The sequence below is a fragment of the Dermacentor variabilis genome, chromosome 3 (genome assembly GCF_050947875.1).
Source record: "Dermacentor variabilis isolate Ectoservices chromosome 3, ASM5094787v1, whole genome shotgun sequence".
In the NCBI taxonomy this organism is placed as follows: Eukaryota; Metazoa; Arthropoda; class Arachnida; order Ixodida; family Ixodidae; genus Dermacentor; species Dermacentor variabilis.
This window is the reverse complement of record NC_134570.1, coordinates 212,735,517-212,752,792: the sequence shown is the minus strand read 5'-3', so window position 1 is coordinate 212,752,792 and position 17,276 is coordinate 212,735,517. Positions and strand designations below refer to the sequence as shown.

At 46.7% G+C, this 17,276-nt stretch overlaps 1 protein-coding gene across 3 annotated transcripts in view; it reads left to right on the top strand.

Annotated features, from left to right (window-relative positions):
* LOC142576618 (glycoprotein-N-acetylgalactosamine 3-beta-galactosyltransferase 1-like) overlaps positions 1-13,193 on the top strand; it is a 70,004-nt gene extending 56,811 nt beyond the window's left edge. Inside the window, exons 4-5 of one of the 3 annotated variants that reach the window (XR_012826887.1) lie at positions 10,926-12,597; positions 13,060-13,193. Coding sequence is in view for 1 of the 3 variants with exons in the window: in XM_075686821.1 (XP_075542936.1) it covers positions 10,926-11,084 (159 nt within the window). In the remaining 2 variants the exon portion in view is untranslated. Of the gene's footprint in view, positions 1-10,925 lie in introns of all 3 variants that reach the window. The other 2 variants (XR_012826886.1, XM_075686821.1) reach the window with 2 other exon arrangements.
* Positions 13,194-17,276: the final 4,083 nt, after the last annotated feature.

Here is a 17,276-nt window from a genome sequence, read left to right as displayed (position 1 = left end):
CCACAACGCAGATGTCGGAGCTTCAGGGCCAAGATCTTCTACGGTCACAAGAAAGTGGCTTCATCGTAATCAGTTAGTGGAGAATTTTTGTAGAAGATGGAGGAGAGAATATCTTCTTACCCTCGCGTTCAGCGCACTATGCCAGTGTTCAAGCTTCAAACAATGTGAAAGCTGGTGATCTTCTGCTTCATCACGAAGAAAATGGCCCACGACAACTATGGCAGACGGGATGAATCCAAGAAGTACATCGAGGACGGGAACAAAATATCAGAACCTGTTCGGTGAAGCTTCCTAACGTCCCTGTAATACGCCGACCCGTAGAGTTTCTGTATTCAATTGAACATTCTTCGCTCTCATAATCATCATCATCATCAGCCTCGTTACGCCCACTGCAGGGCAAAGGCCTCTCCCATACTTCTCCAACAACCCCGGTCATGTACTAATTGTGGCCATATAGTCCCTGCAATCTTCTTCATCTCATCCGCCCACCTAACTTTCTGCCGGCCCCTGCTACGCTTCCCTTCCCTTGGAATCCAGTCTGTAACCCTTAATGACCATCAGTTATCTTCCCTCCTCATTACTTGTCCTGCTCAAGCCCATTTCTGTTTCTTGATTTCAACAAAGATGTCATTAACTCGTGTTTGTTCCCTCACCCAATCTCCTCTTTTCTTATCCCTTGACGTTACCCCCATCATTCTTCTTTCCATAGCTCGTTGCGTCGTCCTGAATTTAAGTAGAACCCTTTTCGTAAGCCTCCAGGTTTCTGCGCCGTAGGTGAGTACTGGTAAGACGCAGCTATTATACGCTTTTCGCTTGAGGGATAATGGCAACCTGCTGTTCATGATCTGAGAATGCCTGCCAAACGCACCCCAGCCCATTCTTATTCTTCTGATTATTTCCGTCTCATAATCCGGATCCGCCGTCACTACCTGCCCTAAGTAGATGTATTTTCTTACCACTTCCAGTGCCTCGCTACCTATTGTAAATTGCTGATGGTTGTGTTCAAATAGGAGGTTGTGGCCAAGTACTGCACCAGGGTGGCCAATCGTGCTCTGGTGAGGGAGTGCGTTACCGGTTCTGGTCACCGGGATCAGGCCACACTTCAGGCCTGTTTATGCAATTTTATCAACACGCGGATTCTTTTTAATTGTGTGGAAAATTGCGCGGCACCGGGATAGGAACCACGGACCTCTTGCACGCGAGGTGGGTGTTCTACCTCTACGCCACCGCTCTAACAGACTCTAACTGCGCGCCTTTCCGGAGTGTGGAGGATATTGAATATTTAACTTTCTTCGAAGAACTAGAAAAAAAGAAGCCAATTGCACGGCACGTGACAGCGCGGACGCACGGAGAACACGAAAAAGAAGAAAAGACAGCGTTCGTCATGGACTGCATTCGATATAGTTACTGTAAAGAATGTAAATACAGTTGTGCTGCATCATAGGATGTGACCATTTGTTTTATACCCGATATCTAACATTCAGGATTTTACGTCGCCACTGCACGGCGGCACCATTTTTAGCAAGGTCGATCTGGTGAAAATGTGCCACCAGATTCCTGTGGAAACCTCAGATATTCCGAAGACCGCCAGTATAAGAACCTTCGGCCTGTTTGAATATTTGCGCATGCCTTTCGGTCTCTGTAATACGGCCCAGACCTTTCAGCGTTTCCTTGACAAGGTATTACGTTGATTGACGTTCTCCTTTGCCTATAATGACATCTTCGTAAACAGCATCACCGCTGAAGCTCATAAGCTCCATCTAAGTCAAGTGCTCGCAAGGCTCATCAAGTTTGGTCTTGTCATTAATGGCTCAAAGAGCGAGTTCGAAGTTACAGAATTGGGTTTTCTCGGCCATCGCGTCAACGCACATGGTATTGGTGCACTCCCGATCCACGTCACAGCCATCCCTGTGTTTGCTCAGCCATCAACCACCAGGCAACTGCGCGAATTTCTTGACCTTGCCAACTATTACCAACGCTTCATTGCTGGCTGCGCCGATATACTGCAGCCTCTACACGACCTTATCTCGGGCCTCAAGATACCGATTACTGCCGTGGCCTGGCACGGTACCTCTGACCGCGTGTTTGGAATCACCTCGTCCATCAAAAATGGGACGCCCTAACATCTGTCATGGTTGACGCATCGGATACCCCTGTCGGCGCAGTCTTGCAGCGGTTCACTGCTAGTGCCTGGCAGCCCATCGCCTTCTTTTCCACGAAGTTAGCACCTCCTGAGCGCCGCTACAGCACGCTCGGCCGATAGCTGCACGTCATCTATTTGGCTGTGAAGCACTTTGAACATTTTCTCGAGGGACGCTCCTTCCATGTCTTTACCGACCATAAACCACTGACTTCTCACCTGGAGTCCAGCAGCACCTCCTAAGGTCCCAGCGAAATCAGACATCTCGTCTACATTTCTGAATACACCAGCGACATTCGTCACGTCAGCGGAAAAAACCAATGACGTTGCCGACGCACTTTCTCGTCCCGCCATCCATGCAACAGGCCGAGGCCGACTGGTCATCTACTTCACGACCATGGCTACCGTCCAGAGTGTCGACGCCGAGCTACAGCTACCTCGCACGATCAGTACTTCTCTCATGTTTGAAGGTATCTTGCTTCCTCAGTGCGCCGTGCCCCTCCTTTATGATACATTGACCGAGCGTCCTTGCCCTTACGTACCTCGTCCATACAGCCGGACCATCTTTGATGCCCTCCGTTCTTTGGTTCATCCTGGCATTCGCGCAACGCAGTGACTCGTCGCTTGTCGTTATGTATGGCTCAGTATCAAAGTAGACGTTCGTCGCTGGTCACGCGCGTCCCTCAATTGCCAACAGTCTAAAGTTCATCGCCACCCTGCGACTCTTGGCACATTCCCGTCCCCGCACGCTCGCTTCATCTATATGCTCGTCGATATTGTTGGTCCCCGTCCTCCCTGCGGGAACCATCACTACCTGTTAACATGCATTGACTGGTTCACCAGATGGCCTGAAGCGATGCACCTCCTGGACAGAACGGCGAAGTCTATAGCCCGAGCACTCATCACACTCTGGATTAGCCGATACGGTGTGCCTTCCACCATTACGACTGACCGTGGTCGTCAAGTGCATTAAGCATTGTTTGGCAATATATCTCGGCTATTAGGCGTCAATCACATCAAGACTACCTCTTACCACCCGATATTCAATGGGATCATCGGTCGTTTTCATCGCCAACTGGAGGCTTCAATCATGGCTTAGACTTTCCTTCATCATGGATCGAGCGCCTTCCTTTCGTAATGCTTGGTATCCGCACCGCTCTTCGCAGTGACTCTTCCACCAGCGCCACCGAGGTAACGCTTGGCACCACTCTGCGAGTCCCTGGTGAATTCTTCGACGACCCACCCACCGTACCTGCTGCCGTTTTCGACTACGCCCACCTTATACGCAGCGCTATGTGTACTGTTGTCCGCCCCTCCCTCCCCGACAGCGACGTTTCTCCCGGCATGTATACGTCAATCCTGGCCTTGAGAACGCCACGCGCGTCTTTGTGCGCCACGACGCTGTGCTTCCTCCCTTACGACCCCCGTATGATCTGTCCAGAGTACTCAAGCGTGCAGCTATGCACTTTCAACGGCCGGGAAGATACGGTCTCCGTCGACCGTCTGAAGCCTGTCTACTTGGACGCTTTAGCCACTTCTGCTGTCACATTCCCTCCCGACCAGGGTATTCCGACTCACCGCGTGCGTTTCGCACCATGGCCATCCGCGCTTCGCCATTCGTCCAGCTCATGGTTTCCTTGCTTGAAGGGAGGCCCTGTAGCGCACTACTACGTGCCACAACGGTCGGGTTACAAAAGACGTCTAGGACACGGTGCGCGAGCAGGGGAATCGGCAGAATAAGGCTTCCGCCTGGTTGTGTGGGCTCGGCTAAATATGTGTTTGTGGACACCAGACACCAGCGTCTGTCTGGTTTTTCTTCAACCACATGTGCACTGCGTACGCCGCGTGGTCGTGTACTGTAACATCTGCAAAAGTGGTTGTCGGAGGTGTGCAGTTCGGAAAAGCAGCGGATGAACATCCGCCTCGTGTGTGGTAGGTACTGGGTACGACTCCCACAACCTCTGGGAGATCACGGGTTTTATTCCGACAGCAATTATACGAGCGCTCGAGGCACATTCTCGCCGTCGCCTCCATTGTCGTGTCCTCCTAGAGACGTGGACTGCGTTTGACTACCGCAAGCACCCGGACACGCGCTTATGCACGAATAATAATAATAATAATAATAATAATAATAATAATAATAATAATAATAATAATAATAATAATAATAATAATAATAATAATAATAATAGTAATAATAATAATTTCATTTATTGAAGCCTTAAAGGCCCGGAGGCATTACATAAGGCGGGGTCAAACAAAGTGTCAGGAACTCTTCTTCACGCAAAGGAGGGAAAAGAGGAAGGAAGGATAGACGAAAAATAGAAAAGGAAACAACTCTCAGGAGGGAACCGAGCAAGCGGTACTATCATCAAAATCACTGTAAAAAGAACTACTAAATACAACAAAATAATTACTACATAAATACTACTAAATACATACTATACGTGAAAATGAATCACAAAAAATAATTACGTAAAAGGGGTCAAGTAGCAAATGCATTTTTAATAAAACATTCGAAGCGAGGTGGATTGTTAGTTTTTCACGGAAAGTCGTGCGGTCGGCGGAAGCAACAATACAGTCGGGAAGAGTGTTCCACAGCGCTATTGCATTTGGAAAAAAATAATCCTTCATAGAAGACGTGCGGCACTGAATGTGCGCGATTTGACAGCTGTGGTTGAGGCGGGGAGAGATTCTAGGCGGGAGTCGTAGTCGAAGGTATCTGGCTATTGGGTGATAGTAGAAAGAGTGAAGCATGCAGAGACGCGAGATGATTCGACATGATTGGAGACTGGGAAGATGGAGTGTGCGTTTTAGTTCAGTTATGCTGGTTTTACTTGAGTAGTTTGACATGATAAAGCGTGCAGCATGATTCTGAATAGCTTCTAATTCGTAGGTGAGATATGGTTTTGAGGGGTGCCAGATAGAAGATGCGTACTCCAGTTTCGGCCGAACCTATGTCTGATATGCAAGTTTTTTAATAGTGGGCGATGCAGATTTGAGATTGCGACGCAAGAAAGCATGTGTGCGGGAGGCGTTTGCGCATATTGTTCCAATGTGACTAACCCATGACAATGACGATGTAATTTGAACACCTAGATACTTATAGCAGTCTGTTCGTTGTATTTTAGTTGAGTTTATGTGGTACACGTAATTTGTGATGCTGCGATTACGGGAAAAGGACTTAAATTGGCACTTATTAAGGTTAAGAGGCATGAACCATGTTCACACCATGAGACGATAGTGTCTGTGTCTTTTTGTAGGTCAATGGAATGACCATGGTTATGGATGGCGTCGTAGATGACGCAGTCATCAGCAAAAAGTAGACGTCTGGTTTTTGTGTTACATGGCAGGTCATTGATATAGATTAAAATAACAGGGGCCTGCTCCCTGGGGACACCGGATGAAAGGTGATTCACTCTCATGACTGACACCGGATCAGAAAGGTGTGAGTCATGAGAGTTACCGGATGTGTATTGTACGCGTCCTTTTAAGAAATACTCGATTCAAGTAATCAGTGTTGGGGGGATTCCAAGTGTAGATAATTTGGCAAGTAGGTGATTGCGGGGGACGCGGTCGAAGGCCTTCGAAAAGTCTAAGAAGATGGCGTCAACTTGTTCTTCATCAACATTCTTCATCATCATCACCACCAAAACCATCACCGCCTATTTTATGTCCACTGCAGGACGAAGGCCTCTCCCTGCGATCTTCAATTACACCTGTCCTGCACCAGCCGATTCTAACTAGCGCCTGCAAATTTCCTAATTTGATCACCACACCTTGTCTTCTGCCGTCCTCGACTGCGCTTGCCTTCTCTTGGCACCAATTCTATAACCATAATGGTCCACCGGTTACCTAACCTATCCACTACATGACCTGCCTCGCTCCACTTTTTTCTCCTAATGTCAGTTAGAACATCGGCTATCCCCGTTTGCTTCTTGATTCACACCGCTCTCTTCTTGTCTCTTAACGTTACGCCTAGCATTCTCCGTTCCATCGCTCTTTGCGTGGTCCTTAACTTGTTCTCGAGCTTCTTTGTCACTCTCCAAGTTTCTGCCCCATATGTTAGCACCGGTAGAATGCGCTGATTGTACACCCTTCTTTTCAATGATAATGGTAAGCTGTTCAGGAGCTGTGTCTGCGGTATGCGCTCCAACCCATTTTTATTCTTCCGTAAATTTCCTCATTATAGGGGTCCCCTGGGAGTAATTGACCTAGGTAAACACAGTGCTTCATACACTCTAGAGGCTTACTGGTGATCCTGAAGTCTTGTTCCCTTGCCAGATTATTGATCATTATCTTTGTCTTCTGCATATTATTCCTATGACTAGTTTTCTTTTCACCGATTTCAGGCTGCGTCTACTTTTTACTGCTTCCTCAGTCTTTCTTGCGTTATAATTCTGAATATCCCTTATTTTCTCCTTGCTGATCAATTTTGACAGTTCTGCGAATTCTATCTGATATATTGAGTTGGACACTTTCATTCTTTGTAGTTTCGTTATTAGGTACTTTTTACTTGGGAAAGCTTACCTTCTGGTCGCCTTGGCGCCTTACCTTCCACTTCTATTAAAAGTACACCACTGACGTATTTACTCGCTATTGCTCCATTGGATAGGAGAATTTGTTTCTAATCGTACAAAGTTTGTTTTTACTAATGATACCGATTCTCTTGAGATACCTGGGCGTTCAGGCATTCTCCAGGGTTCTGTTCTAGGCCCACTACTTTTCTTAATTTATATAAATTATCTATCTAACAATATAAATTCATTGATTTATCTTTTTGCTAACGATTGTGTTATATACCGGAAAGTAGCTGATGATGTCGACATGGAATCCCTTCCAACAGACCTTAATAATATTACCCATTGGTGCTAGCTCTCGAAAATGGAACTTAATATTTCTAAATGTAAAACAATGAGAGTTTCGCTTAACCACGCACTTTTTCGTAACTACGCGTACTCTTTGAAAGCATTCCCGCTTGAATTTGTTAGAACTTATAAGTATCTTGGGAACCCGCCGTGGTTGCTCAGTGGCTATTGTGTTGGGCAGATGAGCACGAGGTTGCGGGATGGAATCCCAGCCAGGGCGGCCGCATTTTGATGCGGGCTAAATGCCAAGACACCCCTGTACTTAGATTTAGGTGCACGTTAAAGAACCCCAGGTGGTCGAAATTTCCGGAGTCCTCCCCTAAGGCGTGCCTCATAATAAGAAAGTGGTTTTGGCAAGTAAAACCCCATAATTGAATTTTTTAAGTATCTTGCTGTACACATCTTGGTGTACACATCACTAACTCTTTGTCATGAACTGATCACATTGCTTACTTAACATGCAAATCCAGTCGTATGCTCGGTTACATGAAACGTAATTTTTCCCTTGCACCATCATCATTAAAGAAACAGCTACATATCACTTACGCCTGTCCAGTGCTGGAATACGCTTCATCCGTATGGGGCCCCGGCCATGGAACACTTATCAACAAGCTCGAAGCAGTTCGAAATCGCTCAGCACGTCTCATACTTTCGAACTATCATCGAACATCTGATGTAACTACCATCAAAAATACCCTTGATCTCCCTAACCTTGTAATGCGCAGAAAACTATATCTCCGCTGCCTTTTTCAAAAGATCCATTATCACAATCACGTTCTTAAATCGCACTAGATACAGCCTGCTCCTTTCATATGTTCACGCTTTGATCACCATTGCAAAGTTCACATTCGTCGAGGTAACACGGTAAGATATTCGCATTCATTGCTACCCAAAACTAGCCTTGACTGGAACCAACTGCCAACTTCAATCGTCAGTATTACTAACCCAGAAAGATTCTGCGAGCAACTGAACAGGTTTTTTTGATGTACTTTGTTTCTTTTTTACGTCATTTTTTAGTCCTTTGGCGCATGTATACGTGCATAGCGCAATGACCTATGTGACACCATGTCATTCTATGTACCTTCTGTCAACATGCCATATTCTTTCACTCATTTCTTTTTTAGTGCTTTTTCGGATTTTGTTTTACGTAAAGTGCTTCGTATCAAATTTGCAAGTGTTCTTTCTGTGCCCCTACATTCTACAATGCTGTAAAGCCTTCAAGGTACAATAAATAATATTGCTGCTTCTGAAGTCAGCCTATAGTTGCGGTTCCATTCATTACCCCATATCATCTTCATCTTTCTGTTCTAAGGCTGCATATTTGGAAGTACCAGCCTAAATTGGACTGCTTTTACCCTTACAGCGTCTACGTTGGCCTGTTCCTTCTTGACCAATTTTACTCTTTCTCTCTTCAAATTGAGTTGATATACACACGGAAAGACGCGCACACAAGTGCGGATGCACGCAAGCAAATTCGTATAAAAACGCGCGCGCGTACATGCCCATACGCACACACTACCGCTAACACGCAGACAAGCGCGCGGACACACACACACGTGGGCACTCGCGCACACAAGCACCAGCACACGTATGGCGCTCGCACACATTAACATACACGTTGCGTTAGTGCGACGTCACGGATTGTGAGCATACCGTCGAAGACCAAGAAGCGGTGAGGGTCGGACCTATTTATCTAACGTGGTGCCAAGTAAAAGAAGACGAAGGTACTGCATTTACTCGAAGATAGGTCGAACATGAGTATAGGTAAGCCATTATATATTAAAATTACGGAGAAATAAAAAAGAATATAATTGGAGCACAGATCAACCGCTACCCTTTTCAGAAAAACGAAAGCCTTTGAAGATGTCTCATGAGGTGCACGTGCTGCCTTCGAAAAGGAAAGAGGCCGGAGCCACGAGCGTGATTGTGCAGCGTGACAAGCAAAAATTCTTGAAAAGAAACATGAACGCCGAACTGCCTCGTGGCATCATCTTTCAATTTCCAATGCAAGACGAGAAGCCGAGAGAGGAAGGCAGCCGCGACGGAAGCATCAAACCGACGACAGACGGGTCCTGGCTCCTGCCCCTCGCTGGTGGTCCTGAGCCTGCAGTTCAACAATTAAAGCCTCCAGAGCGTTCAGCGGAGCGCCGAACACAGCCTCTCTGCATGTTCCTGTCCTACGTCCTCCGTCTTACCACGTCGTCTGGTCGGCCGTATCAAGCTGAATACCTCAGGCGAGCAACGGAGGAATTTCGTTAGCTCGGTACTTTATATGGATTTGTTCACGAATATAGGCCGATAGCTCATTTTGGGTAAAATTTCGGAAGAAAAAGAAAAGTCTAACTATATTGGAATAAATGCGGTAGTTGCAGAAGCTCCCCTCAGCCTTCTTAGTTCTCTTTGCAGCGGTTATTGTGGTGCCGCAAGTACATTCGCTCGATCTGGCAGTTTTAAAGCGGGGAGCTTTCTTTGGCTCTTTCGGCTGTTTTTTGCAACCTTGACAGAACGGTCGGACTTGGGCGAGGGATGATGGAAAGGGAGCGTGCTTTCGGGTAATCGGCTTGCTGAGCGGAGCGGGGAGAGGAGTGGAGAGGGGGATCGTCGCGCGTAGGCTCTCGCGCAAGGGAGGGGTTAGGAGGGGTGGCAAATAGGGGGGGGGGGGGGGGCGCCCTGTCGCTTCGTTCGCTCGCTCGCCGCGGAACGGCGAGGAAGACGAAGCGTGCTCTCGGGCACAGGAGCTGCGGGGAGGGGTGAGACGACATCTCGCTGGCCGCCCGGCAGTGGCCAGCCTATCTTGGACGGAATCTATGGCGGATTCTCTGACGCGGTTGAACATGTTGTCAGACGCGGAGAGCGTCGACGCGGACGCCAGACATTATCTTTGCCGCCAACCACTGCACACATCTTCAATTCTCACGATTTAATCCGGCATGATTGGAGCACAGTGCGTTATTGAAAGCTCAGTGCATTTCCGACAGCTGATCGCACAGATACAAAGCTGGAAGCGGTAGTGGTTTCGCGGTGGCGGTAGCGCTGTCGCTGAGGCTACGTGCGGCGCGCCGCCAAAAGCGCCATCTCGTTTGTCTAGAAGAAACTGCTCGGAGAAAAGGGTAAATAGTGTTAGGTTGCTAAGCACGGAGGCCGCGGGATCGAATCCCAGCGAGGGTGGCCGCATTTCGATGGGGGAGAAATGCGAAAACGCCCATGTACTTAGATTCACGTTCAGGTTATCGAACCCTTGGTGGTCCCTATTATTTCGGACTCCCCCACTACGGCGTGCCTCATAATCAAATCCTGGTTTTGGGCATGAAACACCCCATAATTTTTTATTCGCAGTCCGTCCCACTTCGAAGTGCGTCGCAATGGGCACAGATCAGTGGTTCATTTCTACACGGCTGCCACGAAGGAACTCCGGAAAGGCGAGCGAAAGCTCAGAGAGGAAACGAGTAGCGGAAATGTGCGGCAAGGAGGGGGGGCCTCACTGTCGCCTCACTGTCTCGTTCGTTCGTTCGGGTTATTCGCATACATTGACAATCATGGTCAATGTTTTCTGCATATTCTTGTCTCAGTGATCAGAACTAGGCACATTGAGCAGTTAGTTACCTTGGAATGCAATGGAATTGTCCTTAATCGATGACTGCAGTGTCGGTCAACACTCCGTTTATGTCTGTGAAACGTAGACAGGCTAAGACTGACACTGGAAATGCACTTGCCGAGACGTGCCTTCAGTGGAACTCTGAAGGTGAGCGAAATTACAAGAGATTGAAAAAAGAAATGTAGTTTTGGTAGGGCAGATGGCCGGCAACGTAAAGGCGAGCCCGCCACCTGCTCTGTGAGAACTGCACATTTTCTCTCTCCAGGCTTAATAGCGAACACCGAAGTGCTTGAATTGTTCGCATTGAAACGTGCACTTGCAGGGCTGGAACTGCTGCAGTGACACGGCTGTGGCCTTCCACTACACGACGCCCGAGCGGATGTACGTGTTCGAGTACTTCGTGTACCATGTGCGGCTGCTGGGCGGCCTCGACCAAAGGGTCTACCCGAGGCGTCCGCCGCTTCCCGAGCTGATTCCGTGATCAGTTCATCGCCTCTGCGTCAGAGGGGCTTCGACTGTTTATGGCCATGATTATACGTTCCCAGCCATAATAAACAACAACATAGTATTGTATTATTTTCACGCTGTCGTGACGCTGAAGAACCAAGAAACAGCCAACGGTGCCAGTTAAAATATGACCTATCTATTTAGTGCTTGTGTTCTCTTGTTCGTTCGTTCAGGCTATTCGGTTACATTGGTTCTTCTTTCCGCGTGTGATTTTTTTAATGTTTGCTATAAATGAAACGCATGTTCTGTGGTCGCAGTGTGTCCCTAACTATAGCAAAAATTCTAATAGAACTTTTTATTACTCTATTACAGTGTCGTATTAGTTGTATAAGTTTTGTATTAGACCAATAGAAATTTCTATTAGTTGTACTGATTTACCCATAAGACCAATCGGCCCTACCTATTAGACGCATTAATCGTATACAAACAGTGTTACATATCTACTAGACTACTCTACTACTCTACTAGACTAATACATCCTATTGACCTTATACAGATTGTTGCGGGTCTGTGTGCAGCATGCATTGTTGAATGCCGTTGCTCTTGTTTACTGCTTGTTTATTGCGGGGGTGAAAGTTTTTGAAAAATTAAACTGTACACGGAACAGTTTGCAAAGAGAAGTATGTCTAATTACTCGCTGAATCATTAAGAATTTTGCTGTACAAGACGTGCAGCAAACTGTTTTCACACGTTTGTGTTAGTTTCATCGCACTAAGCTAGTGAAACTGCCCCTCTACCTCAGCAACATACACGAGAGCAACGCGCGCCCACATGGTCTTACCAATTTTGCTTCACTGGCGACGTCGCATAACTAGGCCTCTGTTCAGCCTCGTGGCGATGAGTTGTGAGGAAACAGCTAGTATTTACAGCACCAGCAAATACTTCGCCACGAAAAAAGGAGAAGCACAACGAACAACCAGAGGTAATGTGCAAAGCAGAGTCGCGGTGCCCGGTGAGCTTACGAACGATGGTGCAATCGCAGCAACCATATTTGTTTGCTACTGAAGTTTCGTTAGTCGCGTACCTTCTGTCGAAGTGCGCGTAAAGTAATGATAAAACTTGTAACCTCAATTGATGACTTAATACTGCATATTAAATGCCGCAATGTTTATCGACATCAGAGAGCAGTATCGCAGAGAAGGGAACACGGCAGGCGGGAAGAACGTAACACTGCGACCGCAGTCAGCGGCAGTTGCGCACAGCACGGGCGCATTGGCGGCTGCCATATTGCACTGTAACCATGTCAAGGGGAGGCGTGCGTGATATTTAGTGAATGAATGATGTGTTTTTTAAGAAACCCGATGTGTTGACGCCAGCGTATTCTTATTTGTGCAGTAGTACATTTGGATTGTTTCATGTATGGACGTTGTGTGACTCCAAAACAGAGGAAGGCAACTGTTTTCACCCTTGTGCTTCGCGCCTTTGCCAATCTGTCAGCGTGCATCGACATGATGTGTCATCTCCAACGTCGATTCTACCATTTGGAGGTAATTACTCTACTTATTTACGCTTCTATAGTACAATGCAAACTTGTTTTCTTTCTTTTTGTATCCCAATAGTGGATGTACTTTAGCACAGTGTCATTGGGACGATTGTTGGGCGCATTGCAGCAATGAAATGCCCGGTTCCGACAATGCTGGTCAAGATTTCTGCCTAGAGTTGCACTTTATTGCCTACAGCTTCAATGTAACACACAGAGTACCTTATGTTGCTTTTGTGTGCTTTATAATTATTCTATCGTGTCGTGATGTTATTATTCATTATGATATGCAAGTCGAGCTAGCCTCCCCCCCCCCCCCATATCGCACTTAAGTTTCCTAAAATTGGTTTGGTGACTGATGAGCCACATTATTCCAGTTTAAAAGTAAATATTGCCAGCTTAAACTTTTACTGTTAGGACTAGAACCTCTGCTTTTAAGTGCTTCTTATTTGTTTATTTTTCTGCCCAGCTTTTTTTTAACCACTTCTTCAAAAGGATGTCCCCTGGTCGAAGTGGACTAAAAGCTCTGGCGATCAAGATTGCTGGCGTGACGAAGATCTCCGAAAGAGGAATCTGTAAAAATATATGCTGCGCTAATGCTTCTAGCAATTATGCCTGATTTTCGTTCTGTATCTGGTGCATTTCAACATTTTCTGTCACACCAATAGATCTATTAGACTAATACAGCAATAGACCTACCAGACCTATTAAACCAATACACCAATAGATCTATTAGACTAATGCACTAATAGACATAATAGAATGTTTTAATGTCAATCACCTCATAGGCTATTAGTATTTGTATTAGAATTTTTGCTAGAGAAATATTGGGGGCCCCTAAATATTGAGGGCTGTGTCATCTGAAGGGGCAAATATTGGCCTTAAATGAAAGTTTCTCACATTCCAGCCGTGCGCTTTCGGCATGATATGGGCCATATTCAGCCACCCCACAAGGATAACTGTCTCAGTATTTAGCGATGTATTAGAACATATGTGTTGCGCGGTGCACCATGGAACAGTGTTCGTTCCATGGACATGTTGGAGATGTGTTTAGACCAGCGCGGTGTGGAACGAGCATCTGATACCGGCTGCTGGCTGTAAACCTGACTTAGTGTGAGGTATAAACAAAGCACTTGTAATGATTGCAAGCACAGCGCCGTAATTACACTTCCGCGTGCTAACCGACAAGCAGCAGCCAAAAAGTGAGAGTTTGAACAACTATGCGGTCATATAGAACATATATTGTTCACCTACTAGGTGCGCTACAGATGTCCGCCAAGGCACAGAGCCCACTTATGCCAGCGCATGTAATATTTGGGCAGCGTGCGACGTACCTGCTAAGCCTCTTCTGATTAACGTGAACAGCGTTTAGGATTTAGTCCCCCTGAGTAAAAAGCCAAGAAAAAGATCCCTTCACAGGTGCATGCCAATCTGAGCAATTGATACATGAAAGACGACGAAGCTGTCCAGCCATCTTCGCTCCATAATCGAGCTTCACACCGCTCGTCGTAAATACTAGAGGTCTGTCTTCTGGATGTTATGGGCGCCCCTATAACAGAAGCAGATCTTTTCGCCGCAACTCAGGTAGCTCGGAAACGTACAGCGCCTGGGAAGGGTCGCTTAACCAATGCATAGCTACCAAATTCGAATTATAGACAAAGTAAAAAAGTAATATTAATTTTACAGAGGAGTCTCGCTGGCCGGAAAAATTACAGAACAATGAAGAGAGGCAGAAATCATTTTAATGCCTAGGCCCGGAAAGGCTTGTAACATACAAAACATCAGGATGATATCACTCGCGTCTTGCCTGTAAAAACCTTTTCAACGAGTCACCCATACTAGACTTACAAACTATATAGGAGATCAAAATCTGTTGCGAAACTATATCTATGTCTTCAAGCCACACTTGTAGACACAATATGTCTTCCTAAGACTGAGGGAAGCGCTAATGTACCACATTCCATCAGGAAGCCAACATCTACTAGTGTTCCTAGTCCGCGAAAGCGCAGTCGATACCCATCGTGCACAAACTAATATTGCAAGAACTTGTGAAAACCATGTGTTGTGGAAAGACTTACAATTACAGTGAACTCTCACTTTAGTGAACTTCAAGGGACCGAAAAAAATAGTTCACTTAACTGAAAGTTCACTAAACTTAATAGTCACTACACCAACATAAGACATGGCATACAGAGTCAAAAGTTCGAAGTGCAATTCATGGAGTAAAAGACATGGCATCCATAGAGTTAAAAATGTGTGAAATGGAATTTGTACATATCAATGAAAAACACACCACGTGAGTCGTTTGTGTGCACACGCGAAACCGACGAGACTGGAAAGAAAGAGACGACGACCATGGCACGACTAGCCGGTCGGGAAAAAAAAAACGCAGCATGTGGTTTGTGGTATGACATCGCCGCTTTGCTCTGGCGGGGTTGTAAGCACCAGTGACGTTACTTTGTTCATGGCCTTCGAGATTACATGCTTGTTCGTTTTGTGCGGGCAATCTCGGAAGCCATGCCTCGTTGCCGTTCGTTTTGCCCGCCGCCGCTTTGCCCCAGGGGCGCTGTAGCACCAGCGACGTTACATTGCCGCTGGAGCGGCGGTTTGATGAGGGCGGGCATCGGTTGCGCCTGCAGTGCAGTGCAGTGCAGTGCAGTGCAGTACAAGCCTTGATCCTCTGAGCGAGTTCGTTAAACTGAAATATTGACTGTTCCGAAATTCGTTTAAGTGAAACATTTTTGCATAGAATCTATAAGAAAACTGCCGGGGATTTTTAAAAAGTTTGTTATTCTCAAATATTCGATTAACCGACGTTCGTACAACTGAGAGTTTACTGTATATCAAATCCTTCTTGGGGTATTGAACTGCCACACACGGCATAGGAGAAATACGATCCGACACCTTCAATATGTCAAACAGGGGCACACCGTAAGGTGCCATCCTCTCACCCTATAATATTCAACATGAGGATGAATAACCCAGCCCGTTAGCTAGAAACATGTCCAAATCTGCATTTTGCACTTTACGCCAATGACATTACTCTTTGGGCGACAGAAAGCTCAATCGCGGCAAAGAACCAATTCTTCAAGAAGCAATAAACATTGGGCACCATTTCGACACTTAGAACGGAATGAAATGTGCACCTGAAAAATCAGAATGGATTTAGCAGTACGGGAACAATACAAAATATTTCAAAAAGCTGAACTGAAACTTGGAGATGCTACACTTCAAGAATCCTGAAACGCGAGGATTTTAGGGTTGTGGATACAACATAACACAAGGGCTGACCACGCCCTAAAGACTCTAAAGACTTCGGTAAAACGTATCATCAGAATGATCAGCAGAATATTCCAGAATGCATTATGACTAATACAAACTTTTGCAATAAGCAGAATTATCTACAGTGTCGCGTATGAGGAACTTAAACGCAAAGAGACAGAGCAGACAGACATCCCAATACGCACAGGGTATAAAACCGGCCTCGGTCTAACGCTGCGGACATCGACGGAGAGCTTCGAGGCTATCAGGGTGTACAATCAACACCTTTGAAGAACAAAAGGCAACGATAATGGTCACACAACGAGAACACCTAGAAATGTTAGAGTCAGTCACGTTTCTTGTGTTACCGATCTTGGGGGCGTGCGGATGTTTCGAGACATGGGCTTGGGAGACGCAGAGCAGCGCTGCAAACAGATTTTAATTACACTCTACCCCAAACTCAAAATAAAACTCACTCAAACTAAAACAACAGGAAGAAATGCTAACACTTATGAAGCCTACGTAATCATTAAACATGTCCTTATTACCGGCTACGTTAGTCCTTGGCGATTGCTACGCAAAAGTCAAGCCACCCTAGCAACTACACTACGAGAAAGGACCGTTGTTACTGACTTTTGTCGTCGCACGTATCTTTCGAGTCTGAGCGTGCCGGATCTTCATCATAGTCCGTGTTCTCGCCGACTCCGTAAACGTTGCTGCCTTGGTGTTGGTCAGTGAACTCGTCCGTCTCTGATGCCGGTGTCTCGAACTCCGTCGGTGACGGGGCACTCTGGCCTCACCGGTTAGGCCTAACTCCGGATTCCGCCACTAATTCCTCGAGTGCCGACAAGACGGCCCGGGGACTGTGGTACGCGCTGTCCTGCCTCTGAAGAGGGATCCTTCCTGGAGTTCCCGGCACTGCCCTGTGAGATTACAGCTGGTCCAAGGAACCTCGCTAGAACGTCGCCGACGTCGAAGGCCACACCCTGGACCGCCAGCGTCACAGACTTGACCAAACCTCTATGGCTCCCATCGCCAGTGTGATGCTGACGCTACAACTTTCTTGTCCTAGAGCCAGGTCGATATACCCAGCTCGGCGCCGCTTCTCCCTCGATCACAGCTCGGATCACGCGCCTCGAGAGCTCGTGCCGTTCGGACCGATACGTGCACATCGACCTCTTCTTTTTTTCTGCGCCACATGCCTCATACATATGACATGGCTCCCTTTTCAGAAGTTTTTTTCAATAGCTGCCGTTTGTCGGTCTTCTTGGGGGCGAATGTGACTCTCCCGCTGTGACTTGCGTGCTCTTTCTTGCATCGTCGTGGCTCACAACACATCACACTGTCACGCACATTTCACCACATGCACTGTTCACAACGTGTACACTTGCTTTGTCCGCGTTATACTCATGATACGTCATCAAT